Source organism: Monodelphis domestica, chromosome 1, assembly GCF_027887165.1.
Source record: "Monodelphis domestica isolate mMonDom1 chromosome 1, mMonDom1.pri, whole genome shotgun sequence".
Taxonomy (NCBI): Eukaryota; Metazoa; Chordata; class Mammalia; order Didelphimorphia; family Didelphidae; genus Monodelphis; species Monodelphis domestica.
Window position 1 is genome coordinate 178,235,731 of NC_077227.1, and position 27,380 is coordinate 178,263,110.

At 41.9% G+C, this 27,380-nt stretch overlaps 3 protein-coding genes across 15 annotated transcripts; 1 reads left to right on the forward strand and 2 right to left on the reverse strand.

Moving 5' to 3' along the window:
* Window positions 1–464: 464 nt before the first annotated feature.
* NEDD8 (NEDD8 ubiquitin like modifier) lies at window positions 465–8,850 on the reverse strand. The gene is made up of 4 exons (XM_007479871.3): window positions 8,527–8,850; window positions 1,212–1,259; window positions 1,008–1,090; window positions 465–838 (listed from the first exon to the last, which is right to left on the reverse strand). Exons 1-4 carry the CDS (start codon window positions 8,542–8,544, stop codon window positions 742–744), a joined length of 246 nt encoding a protein of 81 aa, XP_007479933.1. The 5' UTR covers window positions 8,545–8,850; the 3' UTR covers window positions 465–741.
* Window positions 8,851–8,978: 128 nt separating this feature from the next.
* GMPR2 (guanosine monophosphate reductase 2) lies at window positions 8,979–16,516 on the forward strand. Of its 3 annotated transcripts, XM_007479879.3 has the most exons (11): window positions 8,993–9,107; window positions 9,208–9,312; window positions 9,489–9,602; window positions 9,893–10,012; window positions 12,580–12,663; window positions 13,061–13,234; window positions 14,264–14,345; window positions 14,460–14,566; window positions 14,741–14,783; window positions 15,538–15,697; window positions 15,929–16,348. In XM_007479879.3, the coding sequence occupies exons 2-11, from the start codon at window positions 9,310–9,312 to the stop codon at window positions 16,116–16,118; spliced, it is 1,077 nt and encodes a 358-aa protein (XP_007479941.1). In that variant the 5' UTR covers window positions 8,993–9,107; window positions 9,208–9,309; the 3' UTR covers window positions 16,119–16,348. The 3 variants fall into 3 exon arrangements, with proteins under 3 accessions (XP_001380219.2, XP_007479941.1, XP_007479942.1); XM_001380182.5 differs by lacking the exon at window positions 9,208–9,312 and having other exon boundaries at window positions 8,979–9,107; window positions 15,929–16,516; XM_007479880.3 differs by lacking the exon at window positions 9,208–9,312 and having other exon boundaries at window positions 9,004–9,127.
* TINF2 (TERF1 interacting nuclear factor 2) lies at window positions 10,152–20,440 on the reverse strand. Of its 11 annotated transcripts, none has more exons than XM_056810115.1 (9): window positions 19,899–20,440; window positions 19,656–19,760; window positions 19,435–19,533; window positions 19,246–19,353; window positions 19,032–19,128; window positions 18,375–18,849; window positions 18,201–18,268; window positions 17,968–18,059; window positions 10,152–15,125 (listed from the first exon to the last, which is right to left on the reverse strand). In XM_056810115.1, the coding sequence occupies exons 1-9, from the start codon at window positions 20,094–20,096 to the stop codon at window positions 15,108–15,110; spliced, it is 1,260 nt and encodes a 419-aa protein (XP_056666093.1). In that variant the 5' UTR covers window positions 20,097–20,440; the 3' UTR covers window positions 10,152–15,107. The 11 variants fall into 11 exon arrangements, with proteins under 11 accessions (XP_056666093.1, XP_007479937.1, XP_016287423.1 ...); XM_007479875.3 differs by having other exon boundaries at window positions 10,152–13,910; window positions 15,074–15,125; window positions 17,968–18,268; window positions 19,899–20,437; XM_016431937.2 differs by lacking the exon at window positions 17,968–18,059 and having other exon boundaries at window positions 10,152–13,910; window positions 15,074–15,125; window positions 19,899–20,436.
* Window positions 20,441–27,380: the final 6,940 nt, after the last annotated feature.

A 27,380-nucleotide genomic window follows, 5' to 3' on the forward strand; every position in this document is an offset into this window, starting at 1 on the left:
CATTGTAATTGGAATAGCTGGAGCTAGAACCCAGGTTTTCTTAATTCCAAGTTATTCCCTCCCTTCTTTGAAAGGTAAAATGTCTAAATTACCCTTCTGTTCTCTGTTACTCCTGGCCATAACCCTCATCCCCTTCTCCTCCAGCACCAGTATCCCTCCAGCCTCACTCTCATATTAGCTGAGGCAAAACCTAAAGGGAAGTAAAGCAGAACCCTCAATAAAACACTCCCTCAGAGAACAGTGGTCAAGAAAACTATAGCATGCTGCATGAACCCATTTTCCAGGTCCAACAACATTAGAAATTTAGTTCCTCTGGTTTCTACCACCAATTACAGGCGTATTTATTCCAAGCCTCTGGATCCTAATGGTCCTATCCTTTCATCTATATGTCTAATATGCCCCTTCAGATTCTCAGAGTTCTGCTCCACCTCAGTCAATTAAATTTGAACACAGCCGACAAAAGATTCCAGAAGGCTGGGAAATGTCTTTATTAACAACCAGGACACAGCCACGAGGGAAGGGGCAGGCGAGACCACAAACTAAAACCAACAGCTAGCCAAGGGCCCTGCAGACCCAGAGGGCTGGACTCTGGGGTCCTCACAGACCTCCCAGCAACAGACAGAAACAATGAGGTATCTGTCCTGGGGAGGATGTGGTGGTTCTGTTGTCCCAGGAAGTGGAAGGGTACATGGCGCATCATTATGAGTGATGGGGTGAGGGGATGAAGTAGAAGGAGGTCCATCACCGCCCAAGGCCACCTCCCCCACGAAGAGCCAACACCAAATGGAGAACTGAGCCCCCTTGGATCTTATAATCAGCAGCTGTTTTCTCGTCGTTCCTGGAAAAAGAAGAGGAAATAAAAAGGTCGCTGACAGTTCTATCCTTCTAAGAATTATCCTTTAGGAAACCTGCCTCATGAAAAAACAAAGTAAACCCCTTTCCCCTTCATTTCATGATCCCACTGATCCCTTATCTATAGGACTAACATGATCTTTACTCTTACTCACATCTGTTTGCCACTGTAGATGAGTCGTTGCTGCTGTGGAGGAATTCCTTCTTTCTCTTCCACCCGCTCTTTGATCCGTTCCACCTGAAAGGGAATGAAATGGAAAAGGATTGGCCAGGGAAATGAGAGTGCATGTAGAGAGCACATGGAAGTGGGGAGTGACATGAAGAGATTATAGTAATTATGTGGGAAGGAAATATATTACCTTGTCTGTAGGTTCAATGTCGATCTCAATTTCCTTCCCTGTCAGCGTCTGAAACAGGCAAGGGCTTTGTTAATTCCCAGAACCCAGTCCACCTAGGTATAACTCTTTTCTTCTAGCTTAGTATCCAAGGATCAACTACCATTATGAGTCAGATGAACCCTGTCAATCAACTTGGACTGGAAAACCAAACCTCTTGGTTCCCCTTACATCTTTATGTCAATAGTCATTAAGTGTTTGGATACCTGGTTTACTTTGGACAGTAAACTATTCTAGTCATCTCCTACTTGTTATTTAAAAAATTTTTAATTCAAAGATGTTTTATTTCCCCAATTAGATATAATAGATTTCCCACATATGTTTTCTGAAGTTATATGATCCAAATTATCTCCCTCCCTCTTTCCTTCTCCCCTCCCAGAGATGGTAAGCAATTTGATCTGGGTTATATATGTATTATAATGTAAAACGTCATTTTTAAAAGACATTGCATTAGAGTGTTCATTTAGTTTCTCGAAAACGTCATTTTTGTAAGAGAATAATCATATAAAACCAAAACCCCAAAATAAAAACGCAAATAAACTAAACTGAAAATAATAAGCTTTGATCTGCATTCCAACTCCAACAGTTCTTTCTCTGGAGGTGGATAGCATTCTTTGTCCTAAGTCCTTCAGAACTGTTCCAGAACACTGTATATCACTGATACTGTATATAATGTTCTCCTGGTTCTGCTTATTTCACTCTGCATCAGTTCATGTAGATCTTTCCAGCTTTTTTCTGAAATTATCCTGGTTATCATTCCTTGTGGCACAATATTATTCCATCCCTAACATATACTACAGTTTGTTCAGCCATTCCCCAATTGATAGATATCCCCATAATTTCCAATTCTTTGCCACCATAAAAAGAGCAGCTATAAATATTTTTGTATAAGTAGGTCCTTTCCCCCTTTTTATGATCTCTTTGACATAGAGATCTACATATTACAGGATTAAAGGATATGCTATTTGTCATTTTTTGAAAGAAGAAAATTTCTTCCCCCAAATAAAAAAGAACACTGGTTCTGCTTTTGATGAAATATGAATGAGAGGTGTTCTAAGAAAACTAATGCCAGAAACACAAAGAAATGCTACTCTATAAGATCCTGGTGTACAGATAATCATAAGGATCTGTACAGACTTCAGGGGATCATCTTTGACTAGACTTCAAGAACCATTAATTTAATCATTTTCTCTTCTTCAAAATCTCTCTCTGACTCCTATCAATTTCTTTTTTTTTTTTAAACCCTTACCTTCCGTCTTGGAGTCAATACTGTATATTGGCTCCAAGGCAGAAGAGTGGTAAGGGCTAGGCAATGGGGGTCAAGTGACTTGCCCAGGGTCACACAGCTGGGAAGTGTCTGAGGCCAGATTTGAACCTAGAACCTCCGTCTCTAGGCCTAGCTCTCAATGCACTGAGCCACCCAGCTGCCCCCTCCTATCAATTTCATTAAATTTTAAAATCCAGACTCTGAGAGTTAGGGCTCTCAATTAACTCCATCACATGCAAGTGTCCCTCATCCAACATAAGCCTAGACCTATACCTTCATTTCTAAATGAAAATAAAAATAATGGCTAGAATTTAGATATCATTTTTGAAAAAAATTTACAAATATTATTTAATTTTATCTTCATAACTTTGGGAAATAAGTGCTATTATTATCCTTTTACACACAAGGAAATGGAGGCAGTCAGAAGTTAAATAACCTGCCCAAGGTCACACAACTTTTAATGTCTTCACCAGATCTGAATTCATGTCTTCATGAATTGTTCTACCCTCTGTGCCACCATTGTACATCTGTACAGATTCAAGACCTAGGCAGTCTGCACATAAGTTAGATGCCTAACTTAACCTCTACTCTATCAGAAGTTTTTTTCCAGGCTAACCAAATATTAAGTATCAATACAAACTTCTTGTAACCAGCATATCCCTTGCCCTTTTACACAGAAGAGGGAGTGAGTTTGTGAGTGTGAGTATTTATACATTTCATTCTATTCTCACTCATCATTGCTACATACATCTCTGGATCATATCTTTATCATCTTTATTCTTGACTGTGTCCCTCAACTTGTTCCCAGTGATCTTCCTTTATTTCCCAATGTGGCCAACCCATTCCTTTTAAAAGAATATATTCCCAAAGTAGGCAAAAGATAACTGGACAAATGTTGCAGTGCCACACACTTATTGGTGCTTTTCAAAACTTATTTTATACGTTATTTACTGTATATTTGTGGGTCTATTTCCCTTATTTAGAAGGTAAGCATTGAAAGGAACAGGAATAATGTTCAAACTGTGTTTTGTTTATTTATATCTAACCTAGCTACAGCACTCAAAATGCACTCACTCACACAAAAGCCAGAAAGAAAATGGATATGTAGTCCTCAGAGTCACATCATAAAATGTGAAATAAATAAGAGAAAATGAAGACTCTCTTAAGCAGGGGAAGTCATAGGATCATAAATCTAGAATTGGATGGGACGTTAGGTTCCATCTAACACAATTTTAAAGGCAAAGAATTTAATGTTTGCCTTTATACTCATGTCCTTAATAACTGACATACAGATGAGGAAATTGACACCCAGGGAAGGGACTTGTCCAAAGTCACATAGGAGTTAAGTACTGAATAGACTAATAAGGGCAACTACTGTGTTGCCTCTTTTTTTAAATGAAAGCCCAGTAGGAAATCCTTCACCATTTTTGCCCCAGTTTCTTGTAAGAATATAGCAATCCAGCCTTCCCTTTTCTTGATACTCAGGTTCCTACTGCTGTTAAGAGTATACAGAGGAAAATAAGTTGCAGGGAGCCCTTTGTTCCAGTCTCCTATAAACACACAAATTGTTCTCCTCCTTTCCTTCTTCTGGATACTGATCCCTATCTTCACCCTCATGGGGAGAAGCCCAGAGCTCCTACTCTATTCTAGCCTCAAACTTAGCCAGCTATAGGGGAGTCACTGTTTGAATGAGCAGAGAATTAGCAACTGCAATCCTTCCAGGAAGGGGAAGGACTACTGGGACTTCCCATATCCCCTATTACTAAGTGACTCCAGACACTTGGGCATTACCATCTGACTGCCTATGTGCACTAAAGACTTATGGCTTTGCTATCTGCTTGACTGAATCTTGTAGTCCACTGGGCCTTTCCATCTGCTCTGCAGATTCTCCTGCACATTGTCTTCCCAATCAGAATGTATGCTCCTGTGAAGAGCAGGAACTGATTCATTTTTCTATTGGGATCCCCAGCACTTATTTATTAAGCACATGTTAAGCTAGTCCCAAAACTATAAGTCAATGTTTTGTTCATTTATTCCTCTGGAAACCTTTCCTTATCTGTAGTCAAACAAATGGCATAGGCTGCTGCTACTCCCCAACTAGAGTAGTGAAGGCCCTTCAGTGTCTGTATACTGTGATACCTTCATGAAATGGCCATGTTCTGCCTCCCAACCTGGGGCCTAGCTACTTCCAGGTCCATGGTTTCAGAGCCTTTGCCCATGGACGAGGAATGCTACAGAGGCTGGCAAACCCAGCTGCCATTTTCTTGGAAGCTACTGTACTTCCTCTTGCCTTGGACAAATAGAGTACTCACTCTATTTCCCACACAGGGGCCCTTCCTCTTGAACTGGTGAGTTCACCTATCATATCTGGATGCTCCCAAGTCCCCCCAACCTCTTCCAGCTAACTTGTTTCCCCTGACACCCAGCTTTTAGACTTCTACTCTGGAAGAGTAATCAAGTAAACATGTTGAATGGCTGTCCTTTAACTAGCCATCTCTGTGATTTCCCTGACCATTACTCCTTTAGATGTTATCTTCTCCAATTAGAGAAGTCAGAGAATTGTCTTGCTCTATCTCGTCTATCTCTAGCACACAGTTTGATGTCAGCACATAGTAAATGCCTTTTAATTTATTCAGCATTCAATTTTTGCCTAGGATGGTGGTGATGAATGCAATTCCATTCAGCTAGTATCTGCTGAATTACTGCTTAGACCAAGACATGGTCCTTGCAGTCACTAGGGAGGTGAGGCAAAGAAACATAAAACTATCAGACACAAAATTAAGAGGGAAGAAATAAAAAATGTATGCAAAGTGCTAAACTGAATAAAATCAAGTATAATAATTAATAGTTTTTGAAGTGTTAAAGATTTGCTAAGAATTGTAAATATATTGTCTAATTTGATCCTTACAACAACCATGTGAGTTAAGTGCTATTCTTATCCTCATTTTACAGAGGAGGAAACAGAAGCACATGAAGTTAAAAACATGTTTTACCTGGGGTTATACAACTTGCAAGGGTCTAATGCAAGATTCATATTTAAGTTTTCCAGACTCCAATACAGAAGTTCAAACAATAAATACAATGGATGATGAGGACAGAGAGAGGTAATTGTGGGTTGGAATTAATGGAGAATTCTTTATGAGATATACTATATAAGTGACCCAAATTGATTTCCATTGAGTGCTCTTTACCTTCTCAAAATCTTCTAGAAAACTTTACCAAGTCTTTCTTTTCCCTCATTCATTCTCCATCATCCTTATTTGTTGACATATCCCTCTAATAGAATGTAAGTTCATTGAGGACAGGGGTTGTTTTATTTTTGTCTCTATATTCTTAGTATCTGGCATGGTGTTTTCTTTTAATATAGTGAATGTTCAACAAATATTTATTGAATTAAAGTGATAGGACTTTGATAAGCAAAAAGGGAGAAAGGCCAGAAGAAGGGTAAAGAGTACAAGCAGAGATACGAGGTTGGGGGGAAAGCATAGTGGGTGAAAGAAGTCAATGGCATGGCTCAGGAGGAGGATCCATGATGAATTGTACAGATAAGGAGGAATCATAACTGATACTGGCTTGAAACCTGGGTTTAAATGTGCCTTTTTTTTTTTAAACCCTTACCTTCTATCTTGGAATCAATGCTGGGTGTTGGTTCCAAGGCAGAAGAGTACTAAGGGCTAGGCAATGGGGGTTAAGTGACTTGCCCAGGTTCACACAGCTAGGAAGTGTCTGAGTTCAAATTTGAACCTAGAACCACCCTGCCTTTAAGCCTGGCTCTCAATCTACTGAGCTACCCAGTTGCCCCACTAAATGTGACTTTTCTAAGGTGAAGGACAATGAGAAGTCCTTTGCAGACTTTTGGAAACATTTTTATTTTTCCCAATTACTTACTTTTTGTCTTATTCTAGCTGCCACTGACTTTTTACTTTACTGTGTTTTAGAAAGATTCATTTGACTATGGGTAGGAATAGAGAGAAAAAAGAAATAAGCTTGAAAGTCACTACAGCAGTCCAGATGTAAGAAGGTGGAAGGCTGGATTAGAAGGTGGGAATAAAAATGGAAGATAGGGGATAACTGGAATGAGTTCAAAGGAAGACTTGACATGGCTTGGTAATATAATAGATATACAGGATGAAGGCAAGAAATAACTTCAAATATCTGCACTTAGAAGAATCATAGTATTAATGAGATGTAGGGAATTTTGGAAAGAAACTAGCCTAAGAAGATGAATTTCATTTTTTGGCATAAATTGTAGAGATAAAAGTGAAAATGTCCATCAAGCAAACGGACATGTGGGACTCCTGAATGAAATCCAGATATATTAATTCAAAGAAAAAAGTATTAAAATATCCATCCCAAGATTATAGTATAGCCAGGAGAAAAGTTGTGGTGTTGATGGTGGGAGAGGAAATAAATAGATAGATGGACTAGTAGATGGAAGAAGAGTGGCAACCATTATATCTTAGCAAATGATCCTTTATAGTCCTTCTTACAAAATAGTATTTCCATTAAAAAATGACCTACAAACTAGCTAATGTCATTAATCAATGGTTTCCCTTTCCCCAAGTTTCTATCCCTTAGTTTTATCCAAACTTAAGACATTAATCAATAGCTTTGGAGAAGAAAAGGTTATAAGGAAGAGTAGGAAAAAAAATCCAGAGATAGCTGTAATATGGTAGATCACATTTCTGTGAAAAAAAGTTTTCTAGGAAAGATGATCTATTAGTAATAACAAGAAGAAAAAGGAAGTAACCTTATATATGCACTAAGGAACAGGGGCAGTTTTAGAGAAACGTTGATGGTAGTCCCAAATCCTGGGCACTAAGAAATAACCTTTCAGCCTAAGGAAATGAAGCTAATAATGGGAGAACCTAGTCACTGTCCCACTCAAGTGCTCTAGGAAAATACTCCCAATTTTGTTTCTTGTAGAGGTGCCTTGGGAAGGCACCAATGATAGTCAGTACGACTTTCTTTTTTGTTTAAAAACAACAAAAACACTGTACCTTCCATTTTAGAAGCAATAATGTATATTATTTCTAAGGGAGAAGAGCAATAAAGGCTAGGCAAAGGGCGTTAAGTGACTTGCCCAGGGACACACAACTTGGAAGGGTTTGGAGCCACGTTTGAGCCCAGAACCTCCTATCTCTAGGCTATCTCCATCCACTGACCACTAAGCCCCCTTCTGCCAGTATGACTTTCAAAAATTTGGAGGATGAAGATACTGGGTCAAATCCCAGCTCTCTCACTTTACTACTTTGTGTGCGACCTTGCAAATTCTCTGGACCTCAGTTACCTCATGCATAAGGAGAGGGGAATAAACTAGATAATGCATAGTCACTTCCAATTCTATGACAAATAAGCCAGGACCAACTGCTCCGGAGTCAGTCCTGAGCGTGCATTACTGAGGATTCGGTTAAAGGCAGGGTTTGAAAGAAAGGGAAAAAGGTAAAACAGAAGAATATGTTTGGTGGTCGAAAGACAAGGTTAAAGAGGCAGAGTGGCACAGAGAACACCAAGTTTGGTGCCTGAAGGCCTGAACTCAAATCCTGCTTCTGATGCTCGGGACGTGTATGACCATGGATGAATTAATTTCTCTGAGGTTCCGTTTACTGACTCTGTTAAAGAAAGCAGAGGCAAATGGACTCAAGTACCGGCTCTAAATTTATGATCCTAAATTTCAGATTTGCTCCCGAGAGTTAGGGGAAGCTCTCCAGACACCTAGACAGATACACGCACACACCCAACCGGGATGCAATAACAGCGGAAAGGAGGAAGCTGGAGTTTGGAGGCGCGGCCCTGCAGTACCTAGCCTGGCTCGGAGCCTAGGGTCAGGCCTCTCGAAGCCCCCAAGCCAGGCTCTGCCCCAGTTTCCCATCACCGCTCGCGCCTAGCCCAGGGGTTGTCAGTACCCAAAGCCCTGGGGGGGGAAACCTTGCTCTTTGTTGCTCGGCCTTTCTGAGTCAGAGCAGTCAAATCCTGTCCCACTGCTTCCTGGCATGGCTTAGAGGGTCCCACCTTCACTTTGATCAGCATCTTGCTCCTGTATCCAAGCCTCTGGTGGATGTACCGCTGCTGCTGCTACTGCTGCTGCTGCTACCACCACCGCTGCCTCCGTTCTCCAACACTCCGCCTGCAGAAAACTTCCGCTTCCGGGTCAGATCCCCTAGCCTCCGGAGTTCTCTGATCTGATTCCCTAGCACAAAATATTCAGGAATTCCTTCACTCTTTTCGTCTTAGCGACTTGGTGAAAAAAAAAAGGGCGACAGACTAGTTATGTTGGACCTGTATCCTTTGAGGATCTTGAAGTCTCCACAGCCTGGATTCTTCCGGTCAACGATCGAGGGACTACATCTCCCATCATGCCCCGCGGCAGCCCTGCCCGGCCCGCTCCGCATCTGGGGGTTGTAGTTTTTCCCCACCTTAGTTCTAACGTCTACCTCATTTGGTGGACTCTGTCTCCCAGAAGTCCACGCGAGACTCCCCTTAAGGTCTCAGGTCCAAAGGTAGTTGTCCTCGCCAGCTAGTCTCCTGCAGATACTGAAAGGGAATGCGCGTGGCCTGTTGCTAAGCAAGTGGAACTTGGGTCAACGGTCAAGGTGGGTCGCCGCATCCGGAAGTAGGTACCACTATTCCGGAAGTTGGCCCCTTCCCCTTTTGAGTTTCTCACCTTTAACATTTCCTTTCTGAGGGTTGTAGGAAAAGGATCAAAGGAAATGGTGTTGGTGGGCATCAGCCAGACTTCCCCTATCGTCCTTTTCCCCAGCAAATACTTTTGTATGCAGGATTCTGGAGTAACAAATGGTAAGGTTGGAGGTTACACGAGGACGGGGAGTGAGTTTTCAGGGACTTTGGTGAGAGCTGTAATGTCCCTGCCCGAGCAATACCAGGGGCCAGGGAGATTTGAGGGTTTCCTGGATTGCCACACCAACCCCCGACCCCATCCTCACTCCATTCAGTCGCCTTCTTTCATCTCTCAGGTACCTGTTTTAACCCAGGACCCCACCATGCCTCACATAGACAATGATGTAAAGCTCGACTTCAAGGATGTCCTACTGAGGCCCAAGCGCAGCACACTCAAATCCCGCAGTGAGGTGAGGCAGGGGCTCCTCTCCTTTCCTTTAGATTCTGTACTTAGAAAAGCAACTTAGCATTGTGGTAAGATTACTGAATGGGGAATTTGGAGAAAGCAACGTTCAAATCCGGTGGATACATACAAGCCTTAACGCTTAGGCAAGTCACTTGACCTCACTGGGCCTCTTTCTTATCTTTAAAACAAGGATTATATATCATGTACCTCAAACTGTTTAAAAGTTGTATCTTTTAAAGTACTGTCATTTTCAAGCTATTTTCAGCTCTCTTCTTCCTCCGTCCCACTGTGTAGGTAGATCTCACAAGGTCTTTCGTATTCCGGAATTCAAAGCAGATATACACAGGGATCCCCATCATTGCTGCCAACATGGATACTGTGGGCACTTTTGAGATGGCCAAGGTGCTTTGTAAGGTAGGGTGCCACTTATTCCCTATCTCCAATGACCCCAACTCTGCAGAATTTGCCCTCTTCAAAGTCAGCTTTGGCAATACCAATGGCATACCATTGGCAGTCAGCTCTGCCTTTGGACAAGAGTGGACAGAGATGCACATTTGACATCTTTAAAAAGTTTTTAATTATTTTAGTTTTAGATTCAACTTTATAACTTCTTTTTCTCCCACCTCCAACATACATACAGGTATGTCACAAATATGATTGCCTCTGGCATTTCACAATAACATTGTGAATAACATTATGACCAAACACTACTGTAAAGTCACAAAACACTTTTGTATTATGATTCCTCCAATCACCCATTTATCAGATTTTTTAATGGAACTAATTGCCCTTTGTTTTCATTAGAAGTAACAGTGTATACTTCTATAAATAAAAGTATAACCCCACCTATACCATTCATTACCCAGGTATAACTCCTCCCCATCCTTTCATATTTCATAATTATGACAGAACCACAAAACTCAAGACACATTGAGATCTCTTAATAAACAACTTTTAAAAATAGTGTAAAGCCCTGGGCAGTAGAACTGGTGTTAGTTTTTTTATTGCATCCAATATGGCATGTATTTTTATGTACACAGTTTCTTATTGAACTTCCTGTTTGAAGAAGTCACTGCTGACAATTTTACAACCCAATGTAGCCGGAGGATAGATAAGTGAACTTTTCCACCACTGGTTAGTGGCCATCTCCATCAATGGATATGTCTGTTGGCCTTGTCGGCATGCTCTTTTTTTATTGCAGTATGGCCTGACTCCTATTACTTGTTGAAAAAACTTGGCTCTGCTATGTATGTTAAGATTTTATGTTCAATATGTCCTCATAGAGAGTGGCCTAAGCTTCAAGTCAGGAAAATGTGGGTTTAAGCCCCATCCTTGACATATAGGAGCTTTGTGACCCTGAGAAAGTAATTGGACACAATCAATTGCTCCCCACCTCCAACTCTTGGACCCTAAGTTGCAATACAGGTAGCAGGTACCTATCTGCCTTATCTGCATTGGTAGAGGGAATTTCATCACCAGGAGTTTGCTATACAAATGAAATCTTTGGTTCACTTAAAAAAAAAGTCTCCAAGTATTCTTATGCTTCACCCCTACCCTTGCTTTGGGGGGGGTCTAAGCTCCAGCTTACCATTCAATTAATGTGTAGAAGTTGTATTGTCCATTAACGTGTGCCTTCCCTAGCACAGCTGGTTTGTGATGAGCATGATTTCAATACTAATGAATTGGCTGCACTGTCAAAGCCTGTCACACTGTAATGTCTAGAATGGCTTATAGATGATTCTGAAAAGTACTAAGGAAACCAGATAAGATATCATGCTACTTATATGTCTCACAGTATTACATAACAAAGATATTTAGAGACTAAATAAACCACTAACTTGTTAAGTTTGATGCAGCATTCTATCAACATCTCCTAAAGAGAATCTTCATTTTCCTGAACCCTGGTTTCTTGGTCAGCATACTGTTTGGGATTATGTTGCTGAAAGAGCAAAATACAGTGCCAGCTGTTAGCTTAGTAGCTCTCTTTAAGATCTTTAGCTTTAAAGTTAGAGGTTTTTGGTGCAAATTAATACATGGCCTCCTCAAACATGACACCTTAATACTGTGCTAACATTGCTAACTGCCTTTTTTTGCATGTTCCTATATAAGAACTTACAAAAGCCATGGGCAATGACTGTTGGAAGCCTTTTTTCAAGTATTTGGGATGTTTTCAGTTTTTTTAGTTAAGGAACAAGAGATTTGGCTTGAAGGTTTGTTGAACATTAATGCATGTACATATTTAACAAGATATATCATCCTTGAACTTTTTTTAAACAGGAAACAAAAATACCTGCCCTGCCTTCATTTCAGTGGTTGTGAAGAAATCAGCCTTGCTAGCTTTAGTACTATTATATTGTCAGATGGTACCTTAAGAGGGCATAAGGCACCTTCTTTGGGAAGCTGGAGTTACTAAAATGCCACTACTCATGCCTGAAGACTCTAGGGAAACATGTTAACTTAGCACTATCAGCCTTATAAAATGGCCAGGTACCTAGACTCTCATAGCAAATACCTTACCTCAACCATTCTAGTTGATGCCTGCAAATTCAAGAGCCCAACATCTTCACTGTTCATCTTTTGTGGCCCTGTGCCAAGCTCACATGGTACTTCCTGGAACCCCTGCCAGTCTCAAAGGAGGGAGGACAATATCTTGGTCCTGCCTGAATATCCCGCTGCCTGTCATATTTCACCAACTAACTGCTCATTATATTAACTCCCTATCAGGATCAGAGTAGATGCCAGGAGATGGGATCCTAAACAGGTAGATAGGAAGTTACCAAAAAAAAAAATTACTTATGGTTATAATCCTAGGTGTAAAATCTGTGATGGGAGATAGGATTGGATTGTTAGCTACAACTTCAAACTCAGCGACTGACTCGATTACTTCTCTACTCTAAACCAAAAAGAAACAATAGCATGATTATTTTTAATAGGAGGAAGACTGAGGTTAAAATCACTTTGCTATCTTTGCTTCTCCTCAGTTCTCTCTGTTCACGGCCATCCATAAACACTACAGTCTTGAGCAGTGGAAGGAGTTTGCTAATAAGAATCCTGACTGTCTAGAGGTAAGGTGGGACCCTATCCTGCCCTAACTCTACCCTATCCCCACCCTATCCCTAGCCATATAAAGTTTGTCTTTAAAGGATGATATCCCTTCTCTTCCAACTCTGCCTGCTTTCCCCTATTTATCTCTGGCTCTGTCTTGTTTAATTATCCATAATATGTTTCCCATCCATCAGATCAGAGATTTTTTTTATTTTGGTCTGCCTTTTGGCAAACTGGTGACAGCTATGGAAGGGGAATAAAGTTTGTTAAGTCATAAATGAAGGAAATGCTACTTCAGTTAGAAGTTAGTGAAAATAAAGATGTATTTTTTTCTTCAAATTCAGATTCCCTTACATTTATCAGTGGAACCCTTAAGAATTCCTGTTTCAACATTGATGCCTGTTTTCCCCCCACCAGCATCTGGCTGCCAGCTCAGGAACAGGTGCTTCAGACTTTAAGCAACTAGAACAAATCCTTGAAGCAATTCCCCAGGTGAAATACATCTGCCTGGATGTGGCCAATGGCTACTCAGAGCATTTTGTTGAATTCCTGAAGGATGTGAGAAAACGCTTCCCCCAGCACACAATCATGGTATGTTCTTGCCTTGATACACATCTTGGCATATTCCTGGCTTATACTTCACCCCATCTCATGCATTCCTCTCACAGAACTGAAGAGACACAAAGATTATCTAGCCAAATCTCTCCATTTCACAAATGAGAAAACTGAGGCTTGAGCTAAATGACTTGCCACAGCTTCTCCTGCATTAGAAATTTCTGCCCTCCAACCGTATCTATCCTATTGTATTTTATACTACTATGCCTCTTACTTGGTTGCCAGCAACTCCCTATATACAGTGTCTCGAAGACTAAAGCTACACTCCCAATATTGGAGCCACTTTGTAGGTTGATGCAACACGCCTAACACCAGGCAGAGATGCCCCTGGCCTTTGTAAACCAAATGTCTGAAGTAGCACTTTGTGCTCACTGAAGCTCAGGTGTACCATGGATATGTGGGAGTTGATTTTAGAATATGGTGGTTACTTTCTCTTTCACAGACAATTTTTAAAACTATATGCAAAAGAATTCTGCAGGGTGAATCACTGACTTGCTTCATCATCTCCTAAATGGCTGGCAGGTTATAGGAAAGAAGTCAGGTTATGTAGAGTTGTGTCCACTATGAGGTAGCCATGCTCAGGGAACTCCCAACTTCTTGGATCAATCCATTTTCCTCTTCACTGAAATGTCTTCCATGCTCCATCTTCTAGCTAATCATGGCATTAATAAGACCAAGTTCATTAAGATGGATTCTAGGTATTTACCCTAGTACAGAGGTGCCACAAAAATTACCAAGACTAGTTTAATGCATATAAGTCAGAACTTGCTAAATACAACTGAAAAGGGAATTGATATAGCAAAAATATAAACAGAGTGGGAAATGGCCAGTCTGGCAAAGGAAACTAAAATGTATCCTTGGAGATTTCATTTCTACAATTGCCACAATATTGCATTAAATACAATCAAAGATACAATTTAGCTCTCCTTAGAATGTCTTGGTTTACCATTTCAGACCCCAAGCCTTTGTCTGCCGTACCATTTTTTCTTGCTCTCTATCCCACAGGCTGGGAATGTGGTAACAGGAGAGATGGTGGAAGAGCTGATCCTCTCTGGAGCTGACATTATCAAAGTAGGAATTGGACCAGGTAAGTTCTGACCTCACACTGTCAAAAATACAAAAAACTGCCCCACCCAACTGATTTTCCTGTGGTTTTAGGCATCCACGGTCACAGGGGTCTTCTTCCCATCCCTCTCTATAGGCTCCGTGTGTACCACACGAAAGAAGACGGGAGTGGGCTACCCACAGCTCAGTGCTGTGATGGAGTGTGCTGATGCTGCCCATGGGCTCAAAGGCCACATCATTTCTGTAAGTTACAGGAGATGGAATGAAGAGCCAAAACACTTAAGTTTTCTTATTTCTGGGAATAAATATCAAAGAATGCCAAGACCCTTAAGCTCCTCCCCAATTAAATTTTGTAGTGGGGCACAGGGAGAGATCAGGACTTGGATACCATCCTCTTACTAGAGCTTCTCCCCACAGGATGGAGGCTGCAGTTGTCCTGGAGATGTGGCTAAGGCTTTTGGTAAGTAGCTGAGCTGAAGCAGTAGAATTTGAAGGCAAGAGATATCATTACTGAAGCTCCAGATCAGGCCCAGAAAAGCTTGGGAAGCAGTTCCAATTAACTTAACATTATTCCATTTAGATCCTGCTGAGTCTTTAAGCCTATGTTAAGAACCAAGGTTTTCCCATCCTTGCTAATGAATCTCTTGCCTGTTTAATTAATATTGCTAAACTGGAAAGGCAGAATGATAAGAGTAAAGAAAGCATTTGATCTGTGTTGATTTAAGTTCAGATCCCAGCTCTGCTACTTACTACATTGTGACCTTGGGAAGGCTGGTCAACTTCTCTAGGTCTGTCTTCTCTTCTGTAAAAGGAATTGGACCAAATTATCTTTCAGGTTCCTTTTTGAACCCTAAAAGTCCTATGATTCAACTGACAAAGGTCCAACAATCCTGAAGGGAGGGAGCAGTTTAGTCAACTGGAATCTGAAAAGAAAAATGTTCAGAAGGTGGAAAGAGCAGCAAAAAGGGGATTTGGGGCATCCAAGTCAAATTGGAAGCCATTATGTCACTTCTAAACCAAAAGGATAAGTATTGGGGTAATAATCAAGGGACCAGAAGAGAGCATTCTTTTGGGATTTTGGCTCCTGTCCAGGAAAGGGCCTCAACTAGATTCAGGCCTGAGTGAAGCTTGGGTTTTGAGTGGAGATCATTTATGTAGGGAATAGATACCTGAACTATATTGAGCTCTTGTGGTCTTTTCCTTAATGCTAACAGGAGCAGGTGCTGACTTTGTGATGCTGGGTGGCATGCTGGCTGGCCACACCGAGTCAGGTGGTGAGCTGATAGAGAGGAATGGCAAGAAATACAAGCTTTTCTATGGCATGAGCTCTGAAGTAGCCATGAAGAAATATGCTGGGGGCATTGCTGAGTACAGGTATGACAGTATATAAGGCATGTAGTAGTATTCAAGAACCAGTACTAGGATGCCACAAGAAGGATCCTTTAGGATATAGCTTGAGAGGGAAAGCAAAATTGATTGTAAAGGACCATTGCTTAGCAGGAATAGATGATGTATAAGTCAGGGGTCTATAGTTGAGTGATTAGCAAAGATTGCTGGGATCAGAGTAGTAGAACTTGTTATTTATATGAAACCCTTCTTTTCTAGGGCCTCAGAAGGCAAAACAGTAGAGGTGCCCTTCAAAGGTGAGGTAGAACATACCATCAGGGATATCCTGGGAGGAATCCGTTCCACGTGCACTTATGTTGGGGCAGCCAAGCTAAAGGAGCTCAGCCGACGCACTACTTTTATCCGGGTCACTCAGCAGGTGAACCCCATCTTCAGTGAGGAGGGCTAAGAGCTTGAGCACACTGCCTGGCAGTGGCACTAGTATCCAAAGCAGAGAAGCCATCTTGGATTATCTGGACCAGTGATTTTATTGGTTTTGTGTTTGGTTTTTTTGTTCCCTGAGGGCACCATAAGGCTGCCTTCATGTTTCACTATTCATACAAAAAAGCTCAGGGTAGTGGGTCTAACACTCACTGGAGAGAATTATCAAATAAATAGCAAGACTGGAGTCAGGATAAACACTATGCTGAGATTTCTTGGATATAAAGCAAAGTTGGGAGAGAACTCAGTCTGGGTTAACTCACTTATATAACAGCACTTTTAGTAATGGCTACCTGAAAAAATTCATCAGTTTGAACCTCATTGTTTATTTATCAGATTGCATTAAAGTCTGGCCCTTGGCAAAAAGGCCTGAGAAGTAGTATGTGCAAACCCAAACTACCCTTAAAGAAGGGATCAGATGTCACTAGATAGTTTTGGAGCTCTTGGGCCCCTTTTGAAAGGCAAAATCTCATCCAGAGTTGAAGAATTATACAAATGTAAGGCTAAAGACAAAGTTGCATTGATCTCTAGAGGACATCAGAACATTTGCCCAGTGAATGGGGCTACACATTTTTAGCATGGTCAGGAACCTGGCAGCATGAGCAAGTGTACTTGATTTGGAGTTATGGATGAGACCAGAGTTTCAGGGCTACCTCTGATCTTTCCTGCTGTGACTCTGGGCAAATCATTTAACCTTCCTGGGCTTCAGTTTCATCATCTGTAAAACCAAGGGAGTTAGACCAAGATTATTTCTTAGGTGCCACCTAAATCTTGAGTCTATTGTCTCATGCAATCCATAGAACCTGGTTCCATTTCATTATTATTTGTGATGACAGTGATATTACCACCAAGATTACATTAGATTATTCAGGATAGCATGAGTTTATAAAAGTACTTCTCTGGGGGCAGCTAGGTGCCTCAGTAGATAGCCAGGCCTGGGGTTGAAAGACCTGGGTTCAAATGTGGTTGTAGATACTTCTTTACAGCTCAATCCTGGGCAAGTCACTTAACCCTGATTGCCTAGCCCTTGCCCTTCTATCTTAAGAGTTAAGACAGAAAATAAGGGTTAAAAAAAGTGCACATCTGGTACTCTGACCTGCAAATCAAAGTCACATGTATAGTGGGAATCCAAGATTCCAAGTTAACATCTTCAAGGTTGCTTCTTCTAGGCCCTCAATTACTTTGGACCCACAGCCAATCATATCAATTCCTAAGGAAAGGCAAGAATCAAGAGATTCTTCCTATTCTTGGACCAGATGAAAGGAACTTGGGAGTTTATTTGGGACGCTGTATAGAGATCATATGGCACCCTTAGCCTGCCTTACCTCATAGCCAAGACAACATTTCAGAAGATTCAAAATTTAATCACTGGCTGTTACAAAAAATAAAACAAGAAAGGTATGATGAGGTAAACCCAATCCTATGTTGCAAAATGAAGGTGCCTGGCCTCCAAGGTAAGCCAAATCTGCTTAGTTTTCCAATTCTCTACCAACTACAGTGGGATGAGACCCCACCATATAGCCAATCAAAGAGACCTAAGCCACTGGGTTTTAATGGGGTCAGTCTGGCCACAGGAAGGGGCTGGGGCAAGTACGGAACTTTGATCAACAGGGGAGAGGTACTCGCAGAAGGTGGGGATCAAGGTGCCAAACTTCGTCTTCTGATAGCTTTCAAGAAACTTCTGCAGAAAGGGGATTAGGGAGGTCTGGTCATCCTCAGTCATTTACTAAGTACCACACAGACACTATCAGCATGCTATCACTTTCTGGCTTAACCTGTCCCCCTCCCTCCCAAATTCCCTGCCCCTTCCCACTCACCTTCCCTCCCCTCTGGCCATTCCCTTCATCATCAGAGTCCAGAACCAAGTCCCCTATGGTAACCACAGGGCTGCACAGAGATGGGGAATGCACTGTAGGAGGGAAACCAGAATCAAACCTGTTCCTTACTGATGTAAACATACAGGCCTTTGGCATCCCCAAAGAGTTGAGGCTGCTCTCAAGAAGGAGCCATTCCTTTTCCCAACCCCCAACTGAAAGCAGGGTACACCTACCTGGCTCCCTGGCCCCAACAGCAGGTAATGGCAGCCTCAAGGGCTCTAGGGAGTAATCCAGGCAGTTCCTGGGGTGAAGGGGTATAAAGGAAAAAAGACAGGGTAAGAGGAGCAGTGAGCAAAGGAGAGAAGGTGACAATCTAGTGGGGAAAGGGACAATGCTTCTTGACTCACTCCTTTTGCTCTGAGGGTTCATCAGAAGTCCAGTTCCCCTGTTCCTGAGCCCTCCCTCTGAGGGAACGAGCTGAGTTTCTGTGCTTTCCTTGAGGGATTGCTTTTGTACCCATGGTGCCTGCTGGATCTGCCATGGGCTGCCCACGTCCTTTATTGTTCCCATGCATAATTATATCCTGAACTGGTAGGCACATACTCCGGAATGGGAAAAGCATTACAGTGGGCCTGTCCTTGCGACCTCCCCTAACAGCAGATGCACGATTTGCCAGGATTTGCCGGCGGCCTAGAGGGGCCAGGTTGAAGTCCCGACCAGTGAGGGTCTCTGAAGGTTTCTTCAAACCTTGCCCCTGGGGAAAGGGAGTGTTGGGTTTGGTTGTGGGAACAGGATCCTGGAATACTTGTTCCAATTGGGGAGAAGGTAGAGGACTCTGCTCTTGGGATTCTGTCCCTCTCACTGAAGTAAAAAGAGGGGACTCTGAAAGAGAAAAGGAGAACTGTTATACAGGGCAACATATAAGAGACTATCATATTATTTCTGTACACTTTGAACCAACCCCTTATTCTGGGTCATCAATCCATTGATACTAATGAACTTTTCCTAAGAGTCCCACCACAAATACCATCTTGCTGGATTACTGCCCCAGCTGGCACTAGTACCTTGAAGAAGCCACCCCATGTCCATGCAATACTGGGTCAGGGCAAGGGGAAGGGGGAGCAAGGTTTCAGTTTGCATTCCTCTCAATACTTCCTTAAGCTGTAAGAAAACAGTAGGGATAGAAACATTAAGAAAACATTGTAAAATCCAAGTACTCTACACTTTCTGTTCTCCCCTTTTGCCAAATTTCCCTTACCCTCTACCAAAACAAAATACCTCATGCAACTGTAGCACTGGTAGTGTCTTCTCCAACTGGCATAGGTATTCAAATAATAATTTCTCCAGGGCAACTAAGAAGGGTTCCCCATATTCTTGTTCCAGTTCCTAAGAGAAGGAACAAGTCAAACAAAGGTTGGAAAGAGTGAAGCTTGCATTGCTAACTTCCAACAAAGTCCATCTCCTCACCTGCAGATGACTACCAAAGTCTTCAGGATCCTCTGCCAGATGTTTCACTCGCTGGCAAAAGGCCTCATGTGCCTCCACAATCTTCCGATCCCACACAGCCTGTTGATTTTGGGGAGTGTATAGATCAGCCAAGTTGGAGGCCCCAGAGTTGGAGAGTTGAGATGGTAGTTAGGGAGAACTCATTTAAGATCAAAGGCTAGCTGAAGTTGAGGTTCACTTACCGCGCTGGAGCTGCATTCAGGTGGACCAGACTCTGGGAAATGACGATTCAGGGCATCCAGGACCAGGGACCAGGGCTGGCCCGCCAAGATCATCTCCACCACCACCTACAACGAATACACTTGTCCTGGTTCAAAGACCCCAACTCCAACTTCTACCTTCCCACCTCCTTTCCGGCCAAGGCCTGTGGCTATCGGTGCTCTCACCCCAATGTCCAGGCTGCCCCAGGATCCCTTCCCAAGTACCTTGGCCCGCAGTCCCATGCAGAGCCGCGCGTGGTGCCGGGGACGGACCAGACCCGGGGCGGACACCTTCAGGGTTCCCAGCAGGTCCAAAACTCGGGGGTAGTGCGCAGAGAGGCGCCTCCGCACCACCCACCAGGCAGCGGCCGCAACCAATCGCAGCGAGGAAGCGGCAGCGCTGGCATCTGAAGGGACGGACATCACCCGTTCTGGCCGGCCCGGAATCCTCTCCCTTTAGGCAGAGGGGTCGAGGACCCGATCCATAGATAGGCGGGACTTCGGCGCACTCCCCGCCCCTCCCCCTCCAAGGGGGCGGAGATTCCCAGGGCAGGACGCAGGGAGGGACGCTTAGACGTTCAGTTTCCTCCTGGGGATCTACTCCTAACTGGGTTGAGACTCCAAAAATGAAGACGAGTAGGCTCAAAACAAGGGGAGGAGCCCGTGCGCCATAACAACTCCCAACGTCCAGCCACCCAGGTACGCGCGATGACTGAAATTCATACTGGCCAACTTCACGCGTCACTTCCGGTTCTGGTCCCAGTCCCTCTTTGGTGACGTAAAAGTCGCCGAGAAAGAACAAGCCAATTGGTTGTAAGGGAGAGCGGAGGCGTCAGCTCACTAGTGTCACCCAATAGCAGGCGAGGAAACCTACCCCCTTCCTCTCCCTCCTCTCCTCACGATTCTCCTGTTGTAGGAAGTACAACTGCTAAAATAATTTTTCTGCACATGCGCATTCAGCCGTGGCTCTCTTCTGGTCTGCACTGGTCTTCCCCTGGTGGAGTGGGTACATTTTTCCTTCAGGGCAACTTCATTTTTTTTTGGTCATGGACTTCTTTAGCAACCTAATGAAGCTTATAGACGACTTCTCAAAATAATGGTTTTAAATAAGAGGCCATTGAAAATTAATACTTTTAATTTTCTTCCCCATCGAAGTTTACAGATTTAGATTTGTGTACTACAGAATGCCAGAATTGGAGGGAGGGACCTCAAAGATCATCCAGGCTAAACTCCTCCCCCTTTCATTTCATTCATACCTGGAAAACTGAGGCACCTTGTCAGAATGGCAGCAAGTTGTTGCAAAGCCAGTACTGTACTATGTGTGGGCTAAAATCATTATTCTCCAGCATATATTAGTATTAGTAATCATAGAAGGGCAACTTCCTATAGAAAATTAGTGAAAGTTAAGTGCCCTTCAGAAGAGAGATACCAGTCTCTCTATGAAGAGCAATCTCCCCAAGCAGCTTTATATATATAAAAAGATACACCTTTAGTTCACTCTAATGTGACCAAAACTCCCTTTTAAAAAAAAAACAAACCTTTTAAACATTATTTTATTTGGTCATTTTCATACATTATTCACTGGAAACAGATCATTTTCTTCCCCTCCTCCCCCCTCCCGCCATCCCTCCCATAGCCGCCCGATCCACTGGGTATCACATGTGTTCTTGACTTGAACCCATTTCCTTGTTGTTGGTATTTGCATTAGGGTGCTCATTTAGAGTCTCTCCTCAATCATATCCTCTCAACCCCTGTAGTCAAGCAGTTGCCTTTCCTCAGTGTTTTTACTTCCCACAGTTTGTCCTCTGCTTAAGGATAGTGTTTTTTCTTATAGATCCCTGCAGATTGTTCAGGGTCATTGCATTGCCACTAATGGAGAAGTCCATTACCTTCGATTGTACCATAGTGTCTCAGTCTCTGTATACAGTGTTCTCCTGGTTCTGCTCCTCTCACTCTGCATCACTTCCTGGAGGTTGTTCCAGTCTCCATGGAATTCCTCCACTTTATTATTCCTTTTAGCACAATAGTATTCCATCACCAACATATATCACAATTTGTTCAGCCATTTCCCAATTGAAGGGTATCCCCTCGTTTTCCAATTTTTAGCCACCACCAAGAGCGCAGCTATGAATATTCTTGTACAAGTCTTTTTCCTTATCTCTTTGGGGTACAAACCCAGCAGTGCTATGGCTGGATCAAAGGGCAGACAGTCTTTTATTGCCCTTTGGGCATAGTTCCAAATTGCCCTCTAGAAAGGTTGGATCAATTCACAACTCCACCAGCAATGAATTAGTGTCCCCACTTTGCCACATCCCCTCCAGCATTCATTACTTTCCTTTGCTGTCATGTTGGCCAATCTGCTATGTGTGAGGTGATACCTCAGAGTTGTTTTGATTTGCATCTCTCTGATTATAAGAGATTTAGAACAATTTTTCATGTGCTTATTAATAGTTTTGAATTCTTTAACTGAAAATTGCCTGTTCATGTCCCTTGCTCATTTGTCAATTGGAGAATGGCTTGATTTTTTGTACAACTGGTTTAGCTCTTTATAAATCTGAGTAATTAGACCTTTGTCAGAGGTTTTTGTTATGAAGATTGTTTCCCAATTTGTTGCTTCCCTTCTAATTTTGGTTACATTGGTTTTGTTTGTACAGAAACTTTTTAATTTGATGTAATCAAAATTGTTTATTTTACATTTTGTGACTCTTTCTAAGTCAAAACTCCCTATTTTTTCCTTATTGTAGATTCCAAATAGTTCCCAACAGTCAGTATTCGAAAGTTTAAAAGGTTAGCAACTGAATGCTAATGGAAGATTTCCTATGGGAAAAAGTCCTAAAACTTAAAGCTACAATCTTGACTCCCTGACCCAAATGTTTCAGTCTGAAAGCTTTGCATGTCTAAACTCAGACTCAGCATAGGAATTGCAAACTTGAGGAATGTTCCCATGAGTTTCAGAACACTGGAAAACTTAAGGAAGGTAGGACAAGATAAAGAAAATATACACTGACATTGTATCTTTCACAGGCAGACTGAAGAGAAGCATTGTGTTAATTATTTATAAATTCTGACTTTATTTGTATTTCTTTGGACATTGCTATTGAATACCACTCAGAGCAGTGCCTCAGTCCTCTCCCCTCCCTAATAAAAGCTACATTTTCTCTTCTAGCATCTTATCCAGTCTCCTGTCTATTCATTAGATTGACTTGAGATGCAGACCCTGAGATTCCACTCCACACATGTGCTGCCACCCAGCCTGATCTTTTGCTCACCCAAAGAAATAGCAGCATCCTTTTTCTCCTGGTCATTACTTAGCGGGAGGGGGATTCCAATAAGTAGCTGTTGTTTATCCTTCATTTTCAGAGAGGACCAACAATGTCTTGACTTGTGCATGAATTGATTCATGTGAAACAGAGTTGCGCAAAATTGTCAGCCTCACTCTGTCTTCCAGAATCATCAAAGCCCAGAGGTCTGGATGAAATGGATGACTTTGGCTTCTTCACTGCCTAACCAAGCTCTAATTCTCCACAGTGACTTTTTCAGCCATCTTCATGACCTCTGGGGGAAGTCTTCAAGTCTTCACATACTTGGGGTAGATGCCACCCTAAGTAAATAGCTACCCTCTGATCAATTACCCTGGGATACCCTGGGAAATAATTCTAGGAGTTCCCAAAGTATTGGGGTCACGGTACTAATAAGTGCTAGTGTGGTCCTAAAAGAGTAAGATCTAGACTTGAAGAAAGTAGAACTGCCTGTTACCTAATGCTTTATCTTTCCCAATGGTCTGCACACAGTACTTGCTTTTCAATTAGATAAACATTTATTAAGCACCTTGCTATATGCCAGGTACTGTGCTATGGACTGAGGATACAACTGAGAAAAAAGAAAAATAGTTCCTATCTTCAAGGAGTTTACAATCTAATTAGAAAAGATAGCATAAAAAGGAGGCAGAGACCAGGGAGTACCAGAGCCCAGGGCATTTTGTGGGGTTGAAATCCAGCAGAGAAGCATATGGCAAAATGGAGTGATTTGAAACTTCAATTTCTATCCTCTATAAAGGAAGTCAACTTGAGCAGCTAGGTGGCACAGTGGATAGGGTGCTAAGTCAGCAAGGGTCAGGAAGACTAATTTTCCTAAGTTCAAATCTGGCCCCAAATGCTTAGCTATGTGACCGTGGGCAAGTCACTTAACCTTATTTTGCCTTCGTTTCTTCATCCGTAAAATGACCTGGAGAAGGAAATGGCAAACTATTCTAGTGTCTAGACCAAGAAAACAAATAGGGTCAGGAAGAGTAGGGCAGAAGTGAAAATTAGGGAACAACAACATAAAGGAAGCTTTTGGGAGGAGTTTGGTACTCCACCCTCCAGTTCTCCAATTAGAGGGGAGAGGAAATTGAGGAAGGTGATATCTAGGCTTGAGTTAGCAAAGTGATGAGGTTATCTTGGGAGGGGCATCTTGTTCCCTGGGATTAAAACCAGGCAGAGTGGTAGATATAAAGTGGAGAGAGCTGAGTCCAATTTCTGCTCTTTATAAAGGAAGGTTTGGGTACTAGGACACTGTTACCTAGGAAGAGACCCTGGATCCCAAAGATTGTGAATTTCCCCATAGCAATGCTTTATTCTGGTATTGAGGTAAACCTGGATTTCTAAAGCTGCAGAGTTGAAACCTTGGCAAGATTCTGCCAGTCTAGAAAAGTGAGATTACAGATTGTGTGTTTTAGCTTAGATAATGTCACAGTTGAAGGAATACCTAACTTGATGAAATCATAGATTATTTAAAGATTTTCAATGCCTTTCTAAATTCCTGAACCCAAAGTGATAGGAGCAGCTTCTGTGCACCTCCATCCTAAGGACCCCAGCATGGCCCAGGCTATTGAAAACCAGAGGATCCAGCCAGGGCCTTGTAAGTGCTGTAAAATAATATACATATGAATCCAACCCATTAGATTTATTTTGGATCTAAGTGTCCATCCAAAAATATAGGGGCCTCTTGTCTTAGATTACTGGGTCCTAATCTCAGGTCAAGAATCAAATTGGTCAGGATTGCTAGGTAGCTCAGTAGTTAGAGAGCCAGGCCTGGAAAGAAGAGATTCTGGGTTCAAGTCTTACCCCAGATACTACCTAGCTGTGTGACCCTGGATGAATCACTTAAAATTGCCTAGCCCTTACTGCTCTTCTGCCTTGCAATCGCTACTTAGTATCCATTCCCAGGCAGAAGGTAAGGGTTAAAAAAAAAAAAGAATAAAATTGCTGGTACTGAGTCTACTTAATTTGGGAGGATTCTCTAAAACACAAAAAGAGAAAATCGATTGCATCTGGTTGTGGTATTGGCTAGATTGTAGAATCCATCCCCTGTTCCTTTCCCTGCCAATAGAGAACAATTAAAATGGGAGCTGGAGTAAGGTTCAATGGTGGCTGGAAATCAATGTGGAAAGGAATCTTAGAGGCCATAGAATCCCACCAAATACCAGGGCAGCAAACACCTCTACAACACATTCAAGCAAAAGTCATCTAGTCTCCACGTGAAGTTATCCAATGAAGAGAAAACCCATAATCTTCTGAGACAATTCATTTTACTTTGGAACAACTCAAGTTGTTAAAATTTTTTCTTCTTACATTAAACCTAAATCTTCTGCTCTAAAACATCCTTCTTTCCACCCCCACCTTATATCCTCTGGGAATTGTGAAGATTAAATTTAACACTCCCCTGATTATAACAATGAAAATACTTAACTCTCCCCTGAATTGTGAAGATTAAATTGTAACCCCTGTCTATTTCTAGAACACTGTACTTAAAGTTGAGTATGAAGATCTGCCCATTTTAGATTTAATCACCAAAGATGCAAACCCCCATTCACACTTGGGTGGGGGAGGTCTGTGACCCATGTGTGCAATAGTGGGTGATGAATCAGAATGGACTGACTGCCCAGGGGGGCAGTCCTAAAACAAAGCATCAATCGTGATTGCTAGATGTAAAATTAGGGGAAGATACAGGAAGTAAAGCAAAGGAAGTGTTTTTTTAAAAGGAGCTGTTACTTCCTGTGAGAAAAAATTCTTTATTCCTTGGAGGGCTGCCTAGACCAGAGACCCTGTTAACTGGTGAGGCTGATAAAGAATCTGTAGAGAGGCTTCCTCAGGTCCTCAGCTGTGCTGAGGCCAGCTGAAACTAACTCTCTGAGTGTGTGCGTGGAGGATAAATTACTTATTCCTGAGGCTAGATATCTTACCCTATCCTCTCTCTGACTTCTTGCTTCACTCTTTCTACATTTTGTAATGAAATTGTAAATAAAATCACTTTGGAATTATTTAAATTCCTGGTGACCACACTCTTAAAATATAAAATCCAACCCTTTAAAAAATAAACTCCTTTACCCCCTTACAGAATCAACAAACAAATCTTCCCATTCTGTTACATAATAGCTTTTCAAATAATTGAAGAGTTATGTTCCCCAAAGTCTTCTCCAAACAAGTTTCCCCAAACTGATCCTCATTTCATTGTCTTTAGAGTTATTATCATCTTGATTACACACCTCTGTATTATAAGAATGACATTAGAAATTAGGTCTTGTTATTAGTTTAGAGATAAGTAGAGAAGCTGACTTGAGAAAGAATTGGAGTTTGAAACAGAGTTGAGACAGTGTCAGTTTCAAATGTTAACAGTGTGTGGGAGGAGTAATGGTTTTTCTGTGGCAGTTGGTTTCTGGGAGTTACACTCTCTTGGAGTGGTGGGAGCAGGTGACATCTTTTCTCTCCTCACTGAGATAAAAGGAAAGGAGGGAAAAACCTGAAGATTCTAAGTGATTTTGCTTTTCCAACTTGGGAAACACTAGTGACTGTCTATTGCTGTTTCATAAAGTGTTTTATACCTGAGAAGAACAAAGACCTGGTCTTTGGTTTGGACTCTGAGTCTGTTAAGGCTCAGAGTCCTAACTTGGTTCTTGCTGAGGTTCAGCCAGCTAGCCTTTGTTATTTTTATAAATTGGAGACAAAGTTAGAATTATATACTTCATATAAGAATGATAGTGTTTAGTTTATTGTAGAATAATGCAAATTTGGGTTAGTCAGATCAGGAAGGATCAGTGTAGCCTGTGGAACCAGGGAGTTTTATTTGAGTGGAGTTAGAATCCCTTAGAGTTAGAAACCCTTTTTTATCCTTATATACTTAAAAAAATTTTTTTTATTTAATGAGTCAATTTAGAACATTTCCCCCTGGTTACACTGGGTTTTACATGTGTACTTGATCAAAACCTATTTCCATGTTGTTGATGTTTGCACTAGGGTGATCATTTAGAGTCTACACATCCCCAATCATATCCTCATGGATCCATGTGATCAAACAGTTGTTTTTCTTCTGTGTTTCTACTCCCAAAGTTCTTCCTCTGAATGTAGATAGTGTTTTTTCTCATAAATACCTCAGAATTGTCCTAGATCATTGCATTGCTACTAATAGAGAAGTCCATTACATTAGACTGTACCACAGTGTATCAGTCTCTGTATACAATGTTCTCTTGGTTCTGCTCCCTTTACTCTACATCAATTCTTGGAGGTCATTCCAGTTCACATGGAATTCCTCCAGTTCATTATTTCTTTGGGCACAATAGTATTCCATCACCAACATATATCACAATTTGTTCAGCCATTCCCCAATTGAAGGGTATCCCCTCATTTTCCAATTTTTAGCCACCACCAAGAGCGCAGCTATGAATATTCT